This window comes from Bombina bombina, chromosome 4 (assembly GCF_027579735.1).
Source record: "Bombina bombina isolate aBomBom1 chromosome 4, aBomBom1.pri, whole genome shotgun sequence".
In the NCBI taxonomy this organism is placed as follows: domain Eukaryota; kingdom Metazoa; phylum Chordata; class Amphibia; order Anura; family Bombinatoridae; genus Bombina; species Bombina bombina.
Window position 1 is genome coordinate 330,616,354 of NC_069502.1, and position 23,602 is coordinate 330,639,955.

The 23,602-nt window shown below is 36.0% G+C and overlaps 1 protein-coding gene across 3 annotated transcripts in view; it reads left to right on the forward strand.

Moving 5' to 3' along the window:
* The window catches only part of LOC128656253 (neprilysin-like), a 256,431-nt gene that overhangs the window by 225,659 nt on the left and 7,170 nt on the right, over positions 1-23,602 (forward strand). For all 3 annotated transcript variants that reach the window (XM_053710068.1, XM_053710069.1, XM_053710070.1), the window contains 6 exons: positions 1,362-1,465; positions 2,717-2,775; positions 5,575-5,694; positions 9,194-9,327; positions 15,369-15,434; positions 16,662-16,757. In XM_053710068.1, coding sequence (XP_053566043.1) covers positions 1,362-1,465; positions 2,717-2,775; positions 5,575-5,694; positions 9,194-9,327; positions 15,369-15,434; positions 16,662-16,757 — 579 coding nt within the window. The remainder of the gene's footprint in view (positions 1-1,361; positions 1,466-2,716; positions 2,776-5,574; positions 5,695-9,193; positions 9,328-15,368; positions 15,435-16,661; positions 16,758-23,602) is intronic.

A 23,602-nucleotide genomic window follows, 5' to 3' on the forward strand; every position in this document is an offset into this window, starting at 1 on the left:
TTAAAATGTCATTGAGGTACATTACTATGAAGGTATCTAGTAGATCTCGAAAAAAGTTGTTCAGAAAAAGCTGAAAGTTATTCAAAGTGTCCATAATGGGGTCTGAACACCATTTTCCGTTTATCGCCCTCCCTTCTTTTTGTCCACAAAGAAGATCCCGGCCGGATAAGTAGTGGGGAAGGAAGATTGATCCAAAAAACACCCATAGCCCTTATAGGTTTAAGTAAGGGGATTTTTTGTTCTTTGTTAGCAAAGAAGATTGCAGACATAAATAATATGGAGTTTGATGGTCATTCCATGGGAGTAACCTGAATTTTAATGGGGAAACATTGCTTTGTGTCAATGATGGCTGTAATCCATTTTAGTTTATTAGCCCACTTGAGAGACACAGAAAACGAGAGTTAAGAGGCTGGAGGAGTAAGTGTAGTATTCAGGGAGAGAAAAGCGGTAACTTCCTTACTAGGTAGAGGTGCAATAATAAATGCAGGCAACGTATTGCTGCCTGCTAGCCTCAATGCTAAGAGGACAGGAGCGGAGATGCCTGCCCTTATCTGTCCGGCTATGAAGGTTTACGGTTTATATTTCATTGCTTTTTTGCTCTTGATCAACAAATTAAAATCTATCATTAATTCAATTTTTTCTTTTTGATTTTTCTATTTAAAAAAAATTGCTAAATACATTTGATAGAGCATCCTTAAATGGACATTAAACCCAACATTTTTCTTTTATGATTCGGATAGAGCATATGATTTTAAGCAACTTTACAATTTACTTTTATTATCTAATTTGCTTAGGTATCTTGGTGTCCTTTGTTGAAAATCATATCTAGATAGGATCATAATCTGGGAGCTAGCTGCTGATTGGCTGCACATATATGCCTCTTGCCATTATCTTACCAATGTCGTCAGCTAGCTCCCAGTCGTGTATTGTTGTTCCTTCAAGAAATGGTACCAAGAGAATTAAGTAAAATTTATAATAGAAGTAAATTGGAAAGTTGTTTTTTAAATGTTTATAGGAATCATAAAAGAAAAAAAATGGGTATTTATTACATTTCTTGAGGTAAGACCATTTTTAGTGAAAGATTAGTTATTCAGGTGGTGAGCTATTATCTGGAGAAAACTAGTTATTCTTGCAGCTTACTTGAATTAACATAAAATTATTCTAAATGTCAATTAAATACCAGGGTCAGAAAATCAGATTTTATAATTTATAGGAAGAGAGCTGAGAAAAGAGTTTAAGACGTCCTATGATTTTAACATTTCATAAATTACTGAATACTGTGAATAATTTTAAAATAAGTACCTAAAATTTGAATGTTTACAGTAATAATTAGTTATTAATAATTTATTTTTCTCCTTTAGTTGAATTTCAAAAGCGAGGAATATTTTGAAAATAAACTCCAATTTCTTACATTTGTCCAAGTTTTAAGGGGAAGGAAACTGAGAGAAAAACCTGACCCAAATGAGTGAGTATATTTATTTTTAATTCAATGCAACTTTCAATTTAATAGGATGCATCAGTGTTAAAATTGCATACTCTAAATTCTCATTTCTGCATAAATGACCCTGAATAACTATGTATTTCAATGCCACACAAGGTTTAAACACATAGGTAAAGTCCCACTTGTGAGTGCATAGCTGGTGATTGGCAAGATTGTGAGGCCGCCACTCCTGAATGGCTGACAGGCTGTGTTCTGCTCACAGCCTTTACATATGTGTTTAACCAATTTAGGGGACTTAAAGGGACAGTGTAATGTGATGTTTTCCCCGTTAAAGGGAAAGTACATTGAAACTTAAATATCCATGATTCAGATGGAACATACTTTTTTAGACAACCTTCCAATTTACTTCTATTATCAAATGTGCTTTGTTCTCTTAGTATCCTTTTCTAAAGAGCAGGCTCAGGAACAACAGTGCACTACTGTGAGCTAGCTGAACATATCTGGTAAGCCAATTACAAGAGGTATATATGTACAGCTACTAATCCCCAGCTAGCTCTCAACAGTGCAGTGCTGCTCATGAGCCTACCTAATTTATATTTATACTAAGTTTCTCTGTACATTTACTAAATTTCTCACACTGGAAATCCTCGCCACTGAAAAGCTGTCAAGACAGATAAGGCCAAAAAAGGTGCATCTAACATGGAGGACAGTGTTGAATAATAGAAACTCACAGCAATGTTTCCCCATTAAAATACAGGCTACTCCCATTGAATGACCATCAAACTCCATATTTGTTATGTCTGCGATCTGCTTTGCTAACAAAGAACAAAAAATCCCCTTACTTAGGCCTATAAGGGCTATGGGAAAACATGTATATGTAATAATGTATTTATGGTTACTTTATTGTTTTAATGTGATAATATGTATTTTAAGTATTTTTGTGATTTGAATTTTTTTTTTTATATATTTTTTTTTTAATCTTTTGTTTGTTTTTGTTTAGGAAAATTTAATTTTCATGTTAATAGCATTTTCGATAACATTTGACATATGAACTACTTCATTATCTTCGACAGTGCTTGAACTGGGTTTTAATAGGATTTTTATCAAAGTTCATATGAATCTGTATGTGATGCTATCGGTCACTCAGTACATATTAATGCCAATGCCACTAGTAAAAAAAAATCTTCATCAATTTTTTTTTCTTTTCTATATAATTTGACATATTTTATTGTACTAATGAATAATTCTCTTTTTTTTCTTTCATTAAATCTTTAGATGGGCAGCAGGTGCAGCGGAAGTTAATGCTTATTACAGTGCTTCAGACAATCTAATAGGTAATGCTTCTTTTTGTTTACAATATATTCTGTTTAAGACTCACAGCAGATTGCTGGTTATGTAGTAGAAGGTAAAATGAAAAACAAGTAAATAACTCCCCAGGTCTCCTAAACATTCAAACACCACAAATATGCATCGTTTTAATATCACAACCCGTATATATGACAACCTGTCATAGGCCTGCTCACAACATTTTTTTTGTACCTTAAAGAGATATGAAACCCCAAAAAAATGTATTTTGTAAGTAAAAAAAGTTTCCTATTTAGATCTATAAATGTTAAAAAAACGAAAAAGGGCGCTTCATGTGCATATCAGTTTTCCAACCAATTGGTAAAGACAGAAGATACAGGGTACTCACACAGTGTTGCAGCACTCACCTGTGCTAGTAGAGGCGTTCTGGAGACTCTCAGTGCTCCAGCTCACTGAACTCCGGCTGCTGGTCTCACACAGCAATGTCGGTATTCCAAAAGTAGGCACCTTAGTTTCTCTCAGGGTTATTGCTTATTTCTTTCTGCTTTGTTTTCTAGAGTGTCGGTAACCCACTAACATCTAAACTTATTACCTACAAACACCCCTAAGTTACCCCTTTAAAAACCTACTATTACAAAAAACCACAAACCTACCATTTCAGAAAACAACAAACAACTTACCAAAAATATAAAAAGAGGTATGCCTATTATAAAACATCACTTAAAAACAAAAAAACACCCCAAAATAGTGCTAAACTACAAAAATAGAGCTTTTTGTAAGGGCTAAAGTAGCCCTAAAGTGTCAGCTATATATAAAAAAGGAAAAGGGAAAAAAAAAACACCCAAAAAAATCCCAGCACTAAAGATGGTACTCCCCAAAGATGAATCCGGGCTGCAGTGCTCGAACTTCTTGCGAAAATTTTATCTTCATCCCGGCAGTGTTCTTCATTCATCTTCTTATCTTTTGTCGTGGACGTCCTCTTCATGCGATCAAAAGCTGCACACTGAATTTTGAATGCGAGGTATCCTCTTTATATAGAGTTACCCTTGCATTCATATTGGCTGATTTTCAATTTTAAATTCAAATTAGCCAAAAGAAAAAGCTTTCATCACATTGGCTGATTTAAAGTTGAAATTTAAAATTAGCCAATAGGAATGAAGATAAGAAGATCGCCACCAGGATGAAGATAAGAAGATAGATGAAGATTGCCGCTGGGAAAAAGATAAGAAGATGGATCGCTGCCGGGATAAAGATGGAGCACCACTCGGATTAATCTTTGGTGAGTACCATCTTCAGGGTTTAGTGTTATTTATTTGTATTATTTTTTATTTTTTTTTAAATATATATTTTTAAAGATTTTTTTTTTTTTGGGGGGGGGGGGTGTAATTTTAGAGGTTAGAGGTTTCTGATTTTTTTTTTTCCTGAAAAACAGCTGACACTTTAGGGTAATGCCCTACAAAAGACCCTTTTAAGGCGGGCTATTTCTGTACTTTAGTATTAGTATAGTTTTTTATTTTGGGTTGAATTTTCTTTTTAAGTGTTTTTATTAGAATTGGCATAACTTTTTTTTATTTTTGGTAATTTTTTTAATTTAATGGTAGGTTTTTTTATATTTTTATGTGGGGTGCATCATATGAGAAGTGATATAAAAAATAGAAGATTGGACAAAAGACTGGAATATAAACTTCAACATCACAAAGTGCATTTTGGAAAGAAAAATCCAAACGTAAATTGTAGACTTTATGACTCTTTTCTGACTGTTAGAAAAGAAGAGCAAGGCTTAAGAATTCTTGTTTCAAATGATTTGAAATATAGTTAACAATTCAGTATTACAGCAAGCAAGGCTGACAGTTTAGGTACATTTATTTGCAGAACTTTACAGATCACTAGTTAGGGCCTAACCTGATTATTGTGTGCAGTTCTGGAGGCAATATTTATAGAGGTAAATAAATAAACTGGAATCTGTTCAATTGAGTGCTACTAAAATGGTACATGATAAATACAATTTACAAATAAAGACTAAATTATCTGAATGTGTAAATTTTGAGGAGAAAATGGAGAGTGGTAATATGATAGAAATATTATTAAAGGGACAGTACAACTTTCCAATTTACTTTTATCACAAATTTTCCTTTGTTCTCTTGGTATTCTTAGATGAAAGCTAAACCTAGGCGGTTCATATGCTAATTTCTTAGACCTTGAAGACAGACTCTAATCTGAATGCATTTTGACCAATAGAGGGCATTAGTTCATGTGTTTCATATAGATAGCATATTGAGCTCATGCATGTGAAGTTACCCTCGAGCACTGATTGGCTAAAATGCAAGTTGGCAGTTGGCAGAGGCTTAGATACAAGGTAATCACAGAGGTAAAAAGCGTATTTCTATAACATTGTTAATTATGCAAAACTGGGGAATGGGTAATAAAGGGATTATCTTTCTTTTTAAACCACAAAAATTCTGGTGTTGACTGCCCCTTTAAATATATTAGTAGTCTTAATAAAGTTCCCAAATAGAGCATCATAAAAGAGTTTATGATATCAGGTTGAAGAGTAGTAGGGTCAAAAGTAGATTTCAATAGCACTTCTTGACAGAAAGGGTGACTGATTTTTATAATAAACTCCCATTAGGGGTGATAAATGTGGAGGACTTCAAGTATGCCTGGGATAAGCACAAGGCTATCCTATGAACTAATTAAGCATATACTTTGTAGGGGCAGACTTACAGGGTCTATGGCTATTATCTGCTATAAAAATGTATGCTGTAATGTTTTTTGAATTCAATATCCTTAACGTTATTTGTAAATCACAAGTATTTTTTTTCTCCTAGTTTTTCCTGCAGGCATTTTGCAACCACCAATGTTTTTTGGAGGAGGGCCTAAATCACTTAACTATGGAGGAATTGGCTCTGTGATTGGACATGAAATCACACATGGCTTTGATAACAATGGTATGATGGAGTTATGTCTAATCTCTACAATGACTATGTATGCATATTGACACATATTGAAATGATCAATAGTGTGAACAAAAGATAAATGTGTGAGTACTGAATCGAATCTGGAATTTTCAAAAATCAGAAAAAAGTAAAATTGAAGGGAAAGCACATTCATATATTTTCTATTTTGTGTGAAAGAGCTGTAAATAAACATGTTAAAATATTTTTGTATGAACATAGGTTACGTTAAGCAAGTTACGTTCTAAATTGTTATGTAAATGTTCTGGGAAATTCATGTTTGTGCACAATGGCTGATAAACGCAACTTCCTTAACTCAATTGATAGGATAAGAGCAAGCTTTACAATCATGAATGCAAAAGTTGTTTTATTTTTAGTACAGGGGCATTAGTGTAAAAAGAAAAAAAAAGAACAATAAGGAGAAAAGTACTTTAATTCCCCTTCAAACATAGATTATATTATTATAACTGTGTGTGGCTATCTGACGCTAATCAACTAACATCTATCTTATACTGCACATACCTTACAAAATATATGTATAATATTGGTATATTATTATAGCATTAGATATAAAAAAACATTAGAACTTGAGAATGCAGATGCATGTGTAAACCTGCTGACCATACAACCAATGCATTACACGGTGATGCTGGATGAGAATGCAGGTGAAGTAGCACAGTTGTCAATAAGGGACATAGCTTAAGCTGCAGAGCCTTATGTGTTGGCCAGAAATAAAAGATGTATAAAAATGTAATTGGTTCTGTTTGTTATTGGGATATGCAAATCAAGATCTTTATGTGTTTTGCTTTCACAAGAAGAAATCTGGGGCCCCATCCGATATGCAGTGTCGCCCGCAGAAGCCGGCGACGCAAGATTTTGCGTGGGTTTAGTATCACATATACGGCGTAACAAAGAAGTTACGCTCGTATATTTCTGCCTTCGCCCGTAGTTTTTCGGCCCATAAACTGATATAGAAAACATGCGCAATGGAGAAATCTTACTTCATTTTCACCTCGCCACAAAATGCAGGCGTAGCAAGCCTTGCGCTGAGTATTGGAGCACCGTAACTCCCTAAACTGCCTGCAAAATAAAACCTAACACCTAACGCATGCACAATGTCTATCTACCTGTCAACTGCAATCCCCCACCGCAATACCTAATAAAGTGTTTAACCCCTAAACCGCCACTCCCGGACCCCGCCGCCACCTACATTAAATGTATTACCCCCTAATCTGACCCCCCTACACCGCCGCCACCTATATTAAATATATTACCCCCTAATCTGACCCCCCTACACCACCGCCACCTATATTAAATATATTACCCCCAATCTGACCCCCCTACACCGCCGCCACCTTTATTAAATATATTAACCCCTAATCTGACCCCCCTACACCACCGCCACCTTTATTAAATATATTACCCCCAATCTGACCCCCCTACACCGCCGCCACCTATTATAAATATATTAACCCCTAATCTGACCCCCCTACACTGCCGCCACCTACATAAAATATATTACCCCCTAAACATAAGTCTAACCCTAACACCCCCTAACTTAATTATTATTTAAATAAATCTAAATAATATTAATTATTAACTAAATTATTCCTATTTAAAAATAAATACCTATAAAATAAACCCTAAGATAGCTACAATATAATTAATAATTACATTGTAGCTATTTTAGGGTTTATATTTATTTTACAGGTAACTTTGTATTTATTTTAACTAGGTACAATAGCAATTAAATAGTTAATAACTATTTAATAGCTACCTAGTTAAAATAATTACAAAATTACCTGTAAAATAAATCCTAACCTAAGTTACAAATACACCTAACACTACACTATCAATAAATTAATTAAATAAACTACAATTATCTAAACTAAAATACAATTAAATAAACTAAACTATATTACAAAAAACAAACGCTAAATTACAAAAAATAAAAAAATATTACAAGAAGTTTAATCTAATTACACCTAATCTAAGCCCCCTAATAAAATAAAAAAGCCCCCCTAAATAATAAAATTTCCCTACCCTAAACTAAATTACAAATAGCCCTTAAAAGGGCCTTTTGCGGGGCATTGCCCCAAAGTAATCAGCTCTATTACCAGCCCTTAAAAGGGCCTTTTGCAGGGCATTGCCCCAAAGTAATCAGCTCTTTTACCTGTAAAAAAAAGAACAATCCCCCCCATTACAACCCACCGCCCACACACCCCTACTCTAAAACCCACCTGATCCCTCCTTAAAAAAACCTAAGTCTAACCCACAAGTGGTCCTTACCTGTCCTGAAGACCGGCGGAGAAGGTCCTGTTCCAGGCGGTGAAGTCTTCTTCCAAGCGGCGACCTCTTCTTCTTCCAGGAACCAGTTGGCGCGGAACGGAGGAGTTGAAGACCGATGACCGCGGAGCTGAAGACCGTCGACTCTGGAACTGAAGACCGGCAATGCTGGAACTGAAGATCAGCGACGCTGGAACTGAAGACCGCGGAGCCATGGAGCGTGGAGGATCCTCTTCATATGATCTGCGCCGTACACTGAATAGGAATTCAAGGTACGAGATTAAAAATGGCGTCCCTTGAATTCCTATTGGCTGATTTGAGCCTTCAAATTCAAATCAGCCAATCGGATGAGAGCTACTTTAATTCTATTGGCTGATTTGAATAGCCAATAGAATAAGAGCTACTGTAATTATATTGGCTGATGCCGGCCCATTTTTGGTGAACAACCTGGGTTGTCCTTGCTGATTGGTGGATACATTCATCCACCAATAAAAAAGTGCTGTCCAGAGTTCTGAACCAAGAAAAAAGCATAGATGCCTTCTTTTTCAAATAAACATAGCAAGAGAACAAAGAAAATTTGATAATAGGAGTAAATTAGAAAGTTGCTTAAAATTGCATGCTCTATCTGAATCACGAAAGAAAACAATTGGGTTCAGTGTCCCTTTAAAGGGATAGTCTAGTTAAAATTGCATGCTCTTTCTGAATCATGAAAGTTTAATTTTGAACAACTTTCTAATTTACTCATATTATAAATGATTCTTCGTTCTCTAGGTATCTTTATTTGAAAAAGCAAGAATGTAAGCTTAGGAGACGGCCCGTTTTTGGTTCAGAACGTGGAGTACACTTGCTTATTGGTGGCTAAATGTAGCCACCAATCAGCAAGCGCTACCCATGTGTCGAACCAAAAATGGGCCAGCTCCTAAGCTTACATTCTTGCTTTTTCAAATAAAGATACCAAGAGAATGAAGAAAAAATTATAATAGGAGTAAATTAGAAAGTTGCTTAAAATCGCATGCTCTATCTGAATCATGAAAGTTTAATTTTGACTAGATCATCCCTTTAATCTTTACTTTCATATCCCTATAATCGTCCCTTCCTCCCATAAGCTCCAGAGCACTGAATTATGGAATCCATATTGGGTCAGAAGAACCTTATAAACTAACTGCATTTGAATTGTATGATGTTTAAAATTATTTATCCATTGCAGGCAAGAACTATGATGAAAAAGGTGATCTTGTTGACTGGTGGACAGAAAATTCATTACAGAAATTTAATGGGTTATCACAGTGCTTTGTAGACCAATATGGAAACTTCTCATGGGCTTTAGCTGGAGGAAGAAAGGTAAAAAAACATTACAATTTAATAGTTTCAAATATGCTAATATGGAAAGTGCGAGAGGGTTAAGTGTTTTTTTTTTTTTAAGCACACTCTGTTGAAATCTATGGGGATAATAAGTTAACCCATTCTCGATATCCGAAACCCTTTAGTTAACAAGCGTCTGGTTTCTGGCAAAATTTGTAATATGAGCACTAACACGCACATGCAAAAAAATATCTTCTGGTGGTTTTAGCGCTCAATCCAAAAGCGCTAAATAGCACGCCATTTGTAATCTAGCCCTTTATTGGATGTTTACATTTAGTTAAATGTCCCCTAATTCTCATAGGGTTAATGAGAGTTTAAAAGTATGTATTTAAGTTGTATTAGACTTTAACCCATGTAACTTAAAGCGTTTATTGGATGATTGCTACTTTACTATTTCTCTTGATTCTAATGTCAATTTCACTACTTTGAAAGTTTTAATTTAAATGTAGATTAAAATGAATGCATGCTGAATTTCACAATCTCAGAAGAGAAGGGAATTCAGTATCAGTGCATAAGAGTTAACATTAAAAATAGGGAAATTGTATATTCATGTTGCATTTCATTCTAACAAATGTTGATTCTCATATACTGTCATTGAATTCAAAAAGACATTGTACACCAATGTTCATATAACTGCATGTAATATACACTACTATAAAGAATAATATGAACAGATACTGACCTAAAAATCCAGAATAAAATCTTTTAAAAACTTCCTTAGAAGCTCCCAGTTTAGCACTGTTGAGGAAGTTAGACTGGGACATCCAGTGAAAGGGGCTAGGAAAGCACGAAGTGCAGATATTTCCCTCCTCCCTGTATATGAAAAGACAGATTACACAAACATTAGCAGCTCAAATCTGTAGACCTGGGTCTTCATCTGATACTTTAGGACTTGGTTAGGAGTCTGAAAATCAGCACAAATTATTAAAAAATAAGTAAAACTATGCATTGTTTTAAAAACACACTCCCAGATGGGCATATAATGGATCATCTACTAAACATTTATGCAAAGGAAAGTCTAGTGTACAATCTCCCTTTAACTTTATTTTTTTCTGCAATGCTTTCAAATCTTTTCAACACAGATTGGTTAATCCTTACCTAAAAACCTATTAAAAAGCTTTTCAAAGGCTATTGTTGCACCCTACTGGGATCTGCTTGTCTGTTTCCCCAAACCTCTCACATCAAGCTATGGGGTAGACAGTATAGTATCTGACTTGCTGTACCACCCATCTCTTAAAAAAAAAAAAAAAAATCCGTACTAGAAGGAGCTGGCAGCAAAGTTAAATATGGACACCTTATAGGGTGCAAAAATAGACTCTGGAAAAGGTTTAAGAAGGTTTGGTGTATGATTTAAAGGGACACTGAGCATGAAATTATAAGCAACTTTCTAATTTACTCCTATTATCAAATTTTCTTCCTTCTCTTGGTATCTTTATTTGAAATGCAAGAATGTAAGTTTAGATGCCGGCCCATTTTTGGTGAACAACCTGGGTTGTCCTTGCTGATTGGTGGATAAATTCATCCACCAATAAAAAAGTGCTATCCAGAGTTCTGAACCCAAAAATAGGGTTATTTTTCAAGTAAAGATAGCAAGAGAATGAAGAAAAATTGATAATAGGAGTACATTATAAAGTTGCTTAAAATTGCATGCTCTATCTGAATCATGAAAGAAAAAAATTGGGTTCAGTGTCCCTTTAAGAGGTCATTAGGAGGACGTAAAAAAGTAATCTTAAAATTGTATTACTGCACTATTGATATTGCAGAACCACATGTAACATCATATCTGGACATAGAACATACTACTGGTCTGTAGTTTGCCACAGTCTTTAAACCAATCAGGGCCAGTGCTTAACCACCAGTCACTGGCTGTGTTAAGCTTTGAAGAAAAAGTTCATTGCTGTTCCATACATCTTATCTTTAACTTTGTGTCTAACTTGCTTGTATTGGTTAACACCTAATTCAGATGAATTAATAATTAAATAATAAACGCCTAGATTAAAAGTCTTGCGTTAGCCTTAAAAAGCAGCGTTGAGGGGTCCCAACGCTGCTTTTTAACGCCCGCTGGTATTAGGAGTCAGGCAGGTACAGGTGTACCGCTCACTTTTTTTCCATGATTTTAGCATACCGTAAATCCCCTTACGTCAATTGCGTATCCTATCTTTTTAATGAGATTTTCCTAACGCTGGTATTACGATTGCTGGAAAAAGTGAGCGGTAGACCCTCTCATGTCAAGACTCCTACCGCATTTAAAGTCAGTAGGTAAGAGTTTTATGGGCTAATGCTGTAACATAAAACTCTTAACTAAAGTGCTAAAAGTACACTAACACCCATAAACTACCTATTAACCCCTAAACCGAGCCCCCCCCCCACATCGCAAACACTTAACTAAAATGTTTAACCCCTAATCTGTCGACCGGACATCGCCGCCACTTTAATAAATATATTAACCCCTAAACCGCCGCACTCCCGCCTCGCAAACACTAGTTAAATTTTGTGAACCCCTAATCTGCCGTCCCTAACATCGCCGACACCTACCTACATTCATTAACCCCTAATCTGCCGCCCCCAACATCACTGCTACTATATTAAATGTATTAACCCCTAAATCTAAATCTAACCCCAACCCTAAACCCCCCCTAACAAATATAATTTTAAAAAATATAAATAAAATTACTACAATACATTAAATTATTCCTATTTAAAACTAAATACTTACCTGTAAAATAAACCCTAAGCTAGCTACAATATAACTAATAGTTACATTGTAGCTAGTTTAGGGTTTATTTTTTATTTTACAGGCAAGTTTGTATTTATTTTAACTAGGTAGAATAATTATTAAATAGTTATTAACTATTTAATAACTACCTAGTTAAAATAAAGACAAATTTATTGTAAAATAAGTTACAATTACACCTAACACTACACTATAATTAAATTAATTACCTAAACTAACTACAATTAATTACAATTAAATTAAATAAACTAAATTACGGAAAAAAAACACTAAATTACAGAAAATAAAAAAGAAATTACAAATTTTTAAACCTAATTACACCTAATCTAATCCCCCTAACAAAATAAAAAAGCCCCCCAAGATAAAAAAAATTCCCTACCCTATACTAAATTACAAATAGCCCTTAAAAGGGCTTTTGGCGGGGCATTACCCCAAAGTAATCAGCTCTTTTACCTTTAAAAAAAAATACAATACCCTCCAACATTAAAACCCACCACCCACACACCCAACCCTACACTAAAACCCACCCAATCCCCCCTTAATAAAACCTAACACTACCCCCTTGAAGATCTCCCTACCTTGAGCCGTCTTCACCCAGCCGAGCACAAGTGGACCTCCAGAGGGGCAGAAGTCTTCATCCGATCCGGCCAGAAGAGGACATCTAGACTGGCAGAAGTCTTCATCCAGGCGGCATCTTCTATCTTCTTCCATCCGGAGTGGAGCGGGTCCATCTTGAAGACTTCCAATGCGGAGCATCCTCTTCCATCCAACGGCAACTGAAGAATGAAGGTTCCTTTAAGTGACGTCATCCAAGATGGCGTTCCTTCAATTCCGATTGGCTGATAGAATCCTGTCAGCCAATCAGAATAAAGGTAGGGAAAATCCTATTGGCTGATGCAATGAGCCAATAGGATTGAGTTTGCATTCTATTGGCTGTTCCAATCAGTCATCCAACCTTCATTCTTCAGTCGCCGTCGGATGGAAGAGGATGCTCCGCGTCGGATGTCTTCAAGATGGACCCGCTCCACTCCAGATGGATGAAGATAGAAGATGCCACCTGGATGAAGACTTCTGCCGGTCTGGATGTCCTCTTCTAGCCGGATCGGATGAAGACTTCTGCCCCTCTGGAGGTCCACTTGTGCCCGGCTGGGTGAAGACGTCTCAAGGTAGGGTGATCTTCAAGGGGGTAGTGTTAGGTTTTATTAATGGGGGGATTGGGTGGGTTTTAGAGTAGGGTTGGGTGTGTGGGTGGTGGGTTTTAATGTTTGGGGTATTGTATTTTTTTTACAGGTAAAAGAGCTGATTACTTTGGGGCAATGCCCTGCAAAAAGCCCTTTTAAGGGCTATTTTAATTTAGTATAGGGTAGGGAATTTTTTTATTTTTGGGGGCTTTTTTATTTTATTAGGGGGATTAGATTAGGTGTAATTAGTTTAAAAATTTGTAATTTCTTTTTTATTTTCTGTAATTTAGTGTTTTTTTCCGTAATTTAGTTTATATAATTTAATTGTAGTTAGTTTAGGTAATTAATTTAATTATAGTGTAGTGTTATGTGTAATTGTAACTTAGGTTAGGGTTTATTTTACAGGTAACTTTGTATTTATTTTAACTAGGAAGTTAATGAATAGTTAATAACTATTTAATAACTATTGTACCTAGTTAAAATAAATACAAACTTGCCTGTAAAATAAAAATAAACCCTAAGATAGATACAATGTAACTATTGGTTCTTCTCGCGGCAGTCGGCAGATCAGGTAGGGAATCCAAGGCCAGGTGTGTTTGTCCTCGTGATGTCTCTACTGCGCATGACAGCTTCGGACAAACACACTTGGCCTTTTATAGTATAGGATTTATTTAGATGTATTTAAATTATATTTAAGTTAGGGGTGTGTTAGGGTTAGGTTTAGGGGTTAATACATTTATTATAGTGGTGGCGACGTTGGCGGCGGCGGCAGATTAGGGGTTAATAATTTTTTTATAATGGCGGCGACATTGGCGGCGGCAGATTAGGGGTTAATAAATTTAATATAGTTGCGGCGACATTGGGGGGGGGGCAGATTAGGGGTTAATAAATAAAATGTAGGGTTCGGCGATGTTTGGGGCATCAGATTTACTGGTTCATAAGTATAATGTAGGTGGCGGCGGTGTCCGGAGCGGCAGATTAGGGGTTAATAATATAATGTAGGTGGCAACGATGTTGGGCGGCAGATTAGGGGTTAATAAGTGTAAGATTAGGGGTGTTTAGACTCGGGGATCATGTTAGGGTGTTAGGTGTAGACATAACTTTTATTTCCCCATAGTCAACAATGGGGCTGATTTTTTATTTTTTGCAGGTTTTTTTTCAGCCAGCTCAGCCCCATTATTTCCTATGTGGAAATCGTGCACAAGCACGTTCAGCCAGCTCACCGCTGACTTAAGCAACGCTAGTATTGAGGTGAGATGTGGAGCTAAATTTTGCTCAACGCTCACTTTTCTGAGGCCAACGCCGGCTTGCAGAAAACTCGTAATACCAGCGTTGTCTTAAGTGAGCGGTGAGAAAAAAAGGCTTGTTAGCACCGCACAAAAACTCGTAATCTAGCCGAAAGTGTTCTAGCACATTAAAACACTTTATTAATGCTCTTTAATATCCCTTTAAATACATAGGAAAACCTGCCATGAATATATACATCTTTTAAAGCACAAATGATTAGGACATAAATATTTAAAAATCTGCAATACATTAATTTTTAAGGGATTTATCCCTACTATACTCAACACCTACATGTTCAATCTTTAAACAGAATATAACCTTTGATTGTCCTTTTAACGTTTTTTAAAGCAGGGACCAGCAACCTCGGGCCCCCAGATGTTTTGGAACTACATGTACCATGATGCTCAGCCAGCCTAAACAGTGTCTCAGCATCATGGGAAATGTAGTTCCAAAACATCTAGGGTCCCTAGGTTGCTGGCCCTGGTCTTAAAGCATCACAGAAAAATGTTTACTGTTCATTTAATTCTCACTACTTATACTTCACATTAGAATGTTGGCCAAATATTTATATGTACATTCTAAAAAAACAATGTGGCTAGCATTCAACATTTTAACAAATGTTTAGTGAATTTTGGAACGCTATATATATATATATATATATATATATATATATATATATATATATATATATATATATATATGTATATATATATTCTGAATTGTTCATATTTAAGTGTATGTCTCTGTGTAAATATATATACTATATATTATGAAATGAACAGTGAAATGATAAATTGTATGTTTGTTTTTATATACAGCTCAGTGGCACTGGTACATTAGGTGAAAATATTGCAGATAATGGAGGAATAAGAGAAGCTTACAAGGTACAAATATGAATTTAATGCAAGATAAAAAACATATTCCGTTTAAACCAATATAAATACTTCCAGCTGGTATGGCATGACGTTTTCAGGGTTTGCAAATATTTGTGTTTATTCAGAGGTACACAGGTGTTTACTATAAAGAAATACAGAAAATAACTGACAGGTAATGTATGTAGGTGGCTACATATTGTACACTGATAAGAAATGCCGCTCTTTGGGGTTGAATTATCAAGGGCCGAATGGCCCCTGATCCCCCTGTTTCTGCACGAGTCTTCAGGCTCATCGGAAACAGCAGTTAAGAAGCAGCGGTTTTAAGACCACTGCTTCTTAACTGGATCCGCCGCCTCTGAGTGGTGGACAGCAATCAACCTGATCAAATGCGATCGTGTTGATTGACACCCCTGCTAGTAGCCGATTGGCCGTGAATCTGCAGGGGGCGGCATTGCACAAGCAGATCACTAGAACTGCTTGTGCAATGCTAATGCCGACAGCGTATGCTGTCGGCATTCAGTGATGTCTGGCGGACATGATACGCTACAGCGTATCAAGTCCGCCAGACATTGATAATTTAGGCCCCTTAGTATGAAAACCCATATGAAATGCTTTTATTTTTACATTAGAACTACATGGAGGCTTGTAATTTGTCAGTTATTATTCAAAGAAAAACAATATTTTATGTGTAAAAAACATGCAAAATTGCTGTAAGTAATTGTTTTGGCGTGTGCTGCGCTGAATAATCTGTGCCATTAAGCACATGTAGTGTGTATTTTCTATGTGTGTGCTTCTGTCTCACTTATGTTTGCCCCATTTCTTACCATTGAGTTCTCCAGCAAGCAAACACACATTTAGTTGTAGCATGATAATGCACTCTGTTAGCTATACCAGACAATATGTCTGCCTGAGCTGTAAAAACTGCAAGCCTCTATGCATCTGGGGAAGTGCCATGCGTGTGACATAATACCTGTTATTTATGCTGTTTCACAAATTACATCAGGAATTGCCTCTATGCTTCAGGAACAGTCTCGGAATAACATTCACTTTAAAACACAATCATTTTGAAAGGAACAAACATTTGATATTCAGAATCCTAAAGTAAAACGTGTGAGACTGTCTGTAATTCCTTTTTAAAACCAGTCAGCCATGTTTTTTAGAACTTTAATTTTTGCACCTACATTTTGTTGTTATGATTTTATTTACAAATATAATTTTATTTTTTTTTAAAAACAGGCTTATATGTATCATATTAAAAAGAATGGAAAAGAGAAAAATCTTCCTGGGCTCGACTTGACTAATGAACAATTATTTTTCCTTTCTTTTGGCCAGGTAAAATTGTGCTTCAGCATTATTAATTAAGACCAATTAAACATTGGAGGACTAAGATTTAGCTTATGCCTCTCTTTCAACCTTTACTGTCTGGAATTAAAATCTGTTATGTCAATGTAGCAAAAACCCTTATTTCAATTATATACCTTATTTCAATTATATACCTGTGCTAAACAAACTATAAAGGTTTTGTGTTCTTATGGATAGGTTCTGTCCTATTTCTTATTGTATTTTTCTTATTGTGGGCGAGACTATGAGTGGAGCACTATCTTAATGTGTACCCGCAAAGGGGCAAATTTGCTGATTTTCAGGCACACATTAAATAACCAGCCATTGGTTAATGTAACCGCAAGCTCACCGTTTCACTTGCGCTTAACGCAAATTACCAGACCTCTGGTTAAAGAAATAAAGAGATAAAGAAATGCCCCAATTGCCCCCCTTAAGTAAATAGTAAAGTACATTAACATTGAAAATAAAGAGGACCATTTTTATTAAAAAAAAAAATGCACAAAGCAGTTATAATGGGTTAAAGTACGGGGATGTGAAAGTGCATTTTCATAGATACACATATAAACACACAAATAAATATGTATATATAAGCGTTTGGCTTCCAGGAAAATATTGCGTAAGTGCAATATCGTAAATATCGTAAGTGCAATATTGCGCTCCACTTGTAATCTAAAATAAGAATTGTGAGGTAAGATTTTTATCCTAACTGTAATGCAAATTTTGTTGCCTACTGGTTGTATTCACAACTGTTACACATCATAGATATAGTAATTATACTAATAAAAATAGGAATAATAGGACTATTTAACAAGCTAAAGTATTTAAATTGTTTCATATTTGGACACAGACACTCTAACAGTCTGACTTGGAGATAGATACATCCTTTACATTTGGTTACATTAAAAATAAATATATATGAATAAATATTAGATATGTGCACAAGAGAGATTTTCTTTTCGTCCAAAATGTCCAGTTTGGAATTTTCAACTGATTTGGGTAGCCAGAATTTCGTTTATCGACACATTCAGTTTGGCTGAATATTCGGATAAGAATTCTGTTCGACACAAAATTGGGAAGCCCACAAAACACTAAAATAGACTGCTAGCAAATGCAAACAATCCAAACATTCTTTGCAAACTGGGTGATGAAAACATACAGGAACTGGAACAAAGTTTTACAAAGAGAAATCAAACAATAAATTTAGGGATAGAGCACTGGTGCAGGTGGTTTTTGGAGTAGACTGTGTAAAGAGCTGATTTGTACATGGAGGCCAATTGGTAACCCTAGACACCTCTCAATCCTTCTACCAGGCTGTGACCCAGAACAATGTCAATTGAGCACCGTCAGTTCCCCAACTGTCCGCTTTTGTTTTATGGGTGGGATTACATGACCCTTATTGCTACTTATGCTGCTGCTGCTACTCAGTGGGCAACACATATCTTCTACTCCTGGTGAACATGAGTATGCATGCTACAGCAGATGCTGCAGATAACCCAGCTGCTTCCGCAACTGCCACTGCTCCGGTAGATGATTGAGCTGAAAAAGCAGACAATGACCTTGAAAATGATATTGAAATATGTGAAACAAAGCCAACCGTGCTTGTCCCACTTACACAAGTAAAAGCAGACGTGGAACCTGAACTGGTAGTAATAGTGGTACTACTAGTGGTATTGGTAGTTCTAGTGGTGGCAGCTTGAAACATGGTACCCTCTGACTGACAAACAATTTGACGGCAGAATATTATAGTTATATTTGGATATTTTGGGGGTGGCTGCCGCCAATGCAATAGCAATTATGTATTTGTTTTCAATTAGATGATAGATACTATAAAAAATGTATGAATGTATGTATATGTATATATATATATATATATATAATTTGCTAGATAAATATAGTAAACAAATGTTTTAAAAAATTGCAGTTGTGTGCACAAACTACAAGAAAGAAAAATTAATTGAGCACAAAAAAGGGTTACGCTTGAATTAAAACGTATGTGTATGGCACAATTTTTTTTTCAGACCTACCTATCAGTCACAGGCTATGCCCCCACAGCAATATATTTATGAATAACCTCAAGGTGCAGTTCATAGCGAGAAAATAGATTTACAGCAATATAATTAATTTTTAATAAAGTAAATGTGCAGTTTAAAAGAAATTGCAAGAAAATAGAAATGTTTCTGCACACAAAGGGCAAGATTACATATGTGGCGTCACCCGCAAAACCTGTTGACGCCGTTTTTTACGCAGTTTTGGTATCACATATACAGCGCCGCATATAAATGTGGCATGTATATTTCATCCATCGGCCGCAATTTTTACTCCCATAAGTTAACATAGAACTGCGTCGCAAATCGGTATTACATATTAAGCACAAAGACTTGCGCAGCGAAAATGGAGAAATGTTACTCCATTTTCCCCTCGCCACACATAGGCAGATGCAGCAAGCCTTGCGCTGAAAATGTGAGCACCGTAACTGCTTTAAAATATAAACTAACACCTAAAGCATGCGCGATATCTATCTACCAGTCAACCGCAATCCCCCACCACAATAACTAATAAAGTATATTAACCCCTAATCTGCCATTAACCCACATCGCAATAAACCTAATGAAACTACTAACCCATTATACGCCATTAAACCAAAACGCAAAAACCCTAATAAAACTATTGACCCCTAATCCGCCATTAACCAACAACGCAATAAACCCAACAAAAATATTAACCCCTAATACACCATTAACCCACAACGCATTAAACTGAATAAAACTATTAACCCCTAATACACCATTAACCCACATCGCAATAAACCTAATAAAACTATAAACCCCAAATACGCCATTAACCCACAATGCAATAAACCTAATAAAACTATTAACCCCTATTCCGCCAAACCCCCACAATGCAAATAACTAATTAAATTACTAAGCCCCCTAACCTAACACCCCCTAAATTAACCCCAATTACCAAAATTAAAAATACTAAATTACAATTAAAATAAAAGAGTTAACATTAAACTAATCTAAGATTACAAAAAATAAAAAAGTCTAACATTACAGAAAATAATAAACAAAATTATCCAAAATAAAAAAATTAAACCTAATCCCTATGAAAATACCCCCCCCCCAAAAAAAATAAAAACACCCTCTAATGCTAAACTACCAATAGTCCTTAAAGGAGCTTTTTGTAGGACATTGACCTAAGTTAAACAGATCTTTTACCTTAAAAAACACTAAGTCCCCCTCTAATAGTAAATCTCCCACTAAAATAAAAAAAAACTAACACTAAAAAATCCTAAACTACCCATTGCCCCATAAGGGGCATTTGCATGGGCATTGCCCTTAAAAGGGCATTCAGCTCTTTTAAGAGTGCCCAATAAATCCCTAATCTAAAAGAACCCAAACCCCCCAAATAGGAACTCACCGTTCCTGAAGTCCGGCATCGAAGGTCCTGTTCCAGGCAGCGGTGAAGTCTTCTTCCAAGCAGTCGACATCTTCTTCCAAGTGGGGACCACTTCCTTCTTCATCTAGGACCAAGCCGGCGTGGAGCAGAGATGAGCACAGAGCAGGACCAGCAACCGCGGAGCCATGGAGTGTGGAGGATCCACTTCATATGATCGCCAATTGTGAATTCAAGGTACACGTTTAAATATGGCATCTCTTGAATTCCTTTTGGCTGATTTGATTCTTCAAATTCAAATCAGCCAATAGGATGATAAAAAAAATCCTAGTAGCTGTTCAAATCAGCCAATAGGAATGCAAGGGATGCCACATTAAAATTTGCTCTGTTACAATAAAGCGTTTAAATTTTATATTATTGGAAGTTGTCCTCCGTTTTCCATTCTGCTAGACCTTATGCTTTGACAACACCAAACATTTGTCTCCATTTTGGAATCCGTGCAGTATCTGATCACAGTGAGGACGTAGCAGGGAGATCCCATTCAGTGTACTAGCCACTGTTGAGTGCTAGCCTGCTCTGTTGCACCGGTCACAGTACGGTGCCCTTAAGCATTTCCAGCTCATTTGATACAGCGATTTGCAGGAAGCAGATTACACTATGAGGTGCCCTCTCTCCGTTTTTACATCCTTTTAGATTTCCCCACACACCGGGTACAAGAGGTGCTGCCGATTTACATTCTTTGGAAGTCTATTATCACCACTAAGGACTTTTGTATTTGAGATTGTCTGAACCCCTGTCTCCAATCAAGACTGTTAACTTTTTGGACTCTGTTTCAAACACAAGAATATTTTTTTGTCATTATATATATATATATTTTTTTAGCGCGCCTCTATTAGTTCCTCTCTGGGACTTTTTCTTTGTTATATTTAAATTTGTACCTTGAATTCACTATTGTGAATAGCGGCGATTGTACGAAGAGGATCCTCCACGCTCCATGGCTCTGCAGTCGCTGGTCCTGCTCCGCAATTATCTCCGCTCCACGCCGGCTTGGTCCTGGATGAAGCTGGGCTTGGAAGAAGATGTCGGCCGCTTGGAAGAAGACTTCACCGCCGCCTGGAACTGGACCTTCTCCGCCAGACTTCAGGAACGGTGAGTACCTATTTCAAGGTTAGATTTAGGATTGTTTTTTATTTTGGGAAGTTTGATTTTTTTTTTTTAGATTAGGGATTTATTGGGCATTCTTAAACAAGCTGAATGCCCTTTTAATAGCAGTAAAAGCGCTGAATGCCCTTTTAAGAGCAATGTCCATACAAATGCCCCTGGGTAGTTTAGGAATTTTTAGTGTTAGTTTTTTTTATTTTGAGGGGTGGGGGCTTTTACTGTTATGGGGGACTTAGTGTTTTTTAAGGTAAAAGAGCTGTTTTGCTTAGGGCAATGCCCTACAAAAGCCATTTTAAGGGCTATTGGTATCTTAGCATTAGATTAGGGGGGTTTTTATTTTGGGGGCTTTTTTATTTTCATAGGGATTAGGTTTCTGTTTTTATTTTGGATAATTTTCTTTATTTTCTGTAATGTTAGACTTTTTTATTTTTTGTAATCTTAGATTAGTTAAAAAAAAATGTATTATTATTATTATTAAGTAATGTTAGCTTTTTTATTTTAATTGTAATTTAGTATTTTTTTAATTTAAGTAATTAGGGTTCATTTAAGGGGTGTTAGGTTAGGGGCTTTAGTAAATTAATTAGTTATTTGCATTGTGGGTCTGGCGGATTAGGGGTTAATTAGGGCACTTGCATTGTGGAGGTTTGGCGGATTAGAGGTTAATAGTTTTATTAGGATTATTGCGTTGTGTGGGTTTGGCGATTTAGGTGTTAAAAGTTTATAAGGTTTGTTTGCAATGTGGGTTAATGGTGGATTAGGGGTTAATAGTTTTAATAGGTACTTTGCAATGTGGGTTAATAGCAGATTAGGGGTTAATAGTTTTAATAGGGAAATTGCGATGTGGATGAATGGCAGATTAGGGGTTAATACATTAGGTGGTTTGCGATGTTGGGGTTGGCGGATTAAGGGGTTAATACATTTATTAGGTAGATTGTGATGTGGGTGAATGGCAGATTAGGGGTTAATACTTTTATTATTAGTTGCGATGTGGGCTTGATGGTGGATATAGGGGTTTTACGTGTCAGCCTTGTTTTTGGGAGGTGCGTTAGACTTTTACGGGAGATTTGATACATGTATTTATTTTTTTTAGGCGCCGGCAGTTTCTAAAGTGCCATAAATCACTGGTGACTACAGAAATTTGTATTTATGCTCATTTCAGGACATCGCTAGTTTATCCGACTTACGGCACTTTATGAACTGCCGGCAGGGTTTATGTGATACCCCGATGTGCGAGGTGAAATTACGGGCAGGGTGGGTTTCAGCCATTGCGCTGAAGCTTGCGCCGCATATGTAATCTCACACAAAGGGTTTAAGTTGAACTAAATTGTATTGTATTTAATTCAGTCCCATGCTATGCCCCCACAGCAATATAATTATAAATAACCTCAAGGTGCAGTTCATTGCAAGAAAATTGATTTTTATTTATTTTTTTGTGCACACAAAGGAATAAGGTTATTATATTTGTTTTAACCAAAAAAAAACCCACTCTACATCTCAGTTGCAGGCTATGGCTCACAGCAAAATTAAACGTGCAGATTTTAAGTTAAGTTTAACTGACTGCAAGAAAAATAAAATGTTTTTCTACACACAAAGGATTAAATTATAATTTTAAATTTTTTTAACCCTAAAAAAGCAAGGCAGCCTTTAGCTATCAGTCGCAGGCTATGGCCCCACAGAAAAAGTAAACATGCAGTTTTTAAATTAAAGTTTGACTGCAAGAAAATAGAAAAAAAAATCTGCACACAAAAGGGTTACATTTTAATTCTATGTTTGTTTTTATTCACAAAAAATCAAGGAGACCTCTAGCTATCAGTAACAGGCTATTGCCACAACAAAAGAATGGAAGAGCAGTTTTTAAATTAAGTTTAACCAACTGCAAGAATATAGAAATGTTTTTCTGCACACAAAGGATTACATTTTAGTTATAACATTTTTTTTTAACCCCCCCAAAAAACAAGGAGGCCTATTGCTATTGGTTGCTGGCTATGGCCCCAAAGCAAAACTGAACATGGAGTGTTTAATTTCAATTTAAACAGTGTTTTTCTGAACACTAAGGGTTAAATATTTCTTTGGCCAAAATAAAGGCAGCCGGCCTACATATCATTCACAGCTATACCCCAACTGTTATGTCATTAATTAACTTAATCTACAACTCTTATCACTAAAAAAAGAAAAAATGTAATTCCCTGGTCCCCAGTATGTGGTAGCAGTTTACACTGCACTTCAAGAAAAAATGTTATTCTGCCCAATTTTACAGCAAAAAAAAGCACACCAAACTG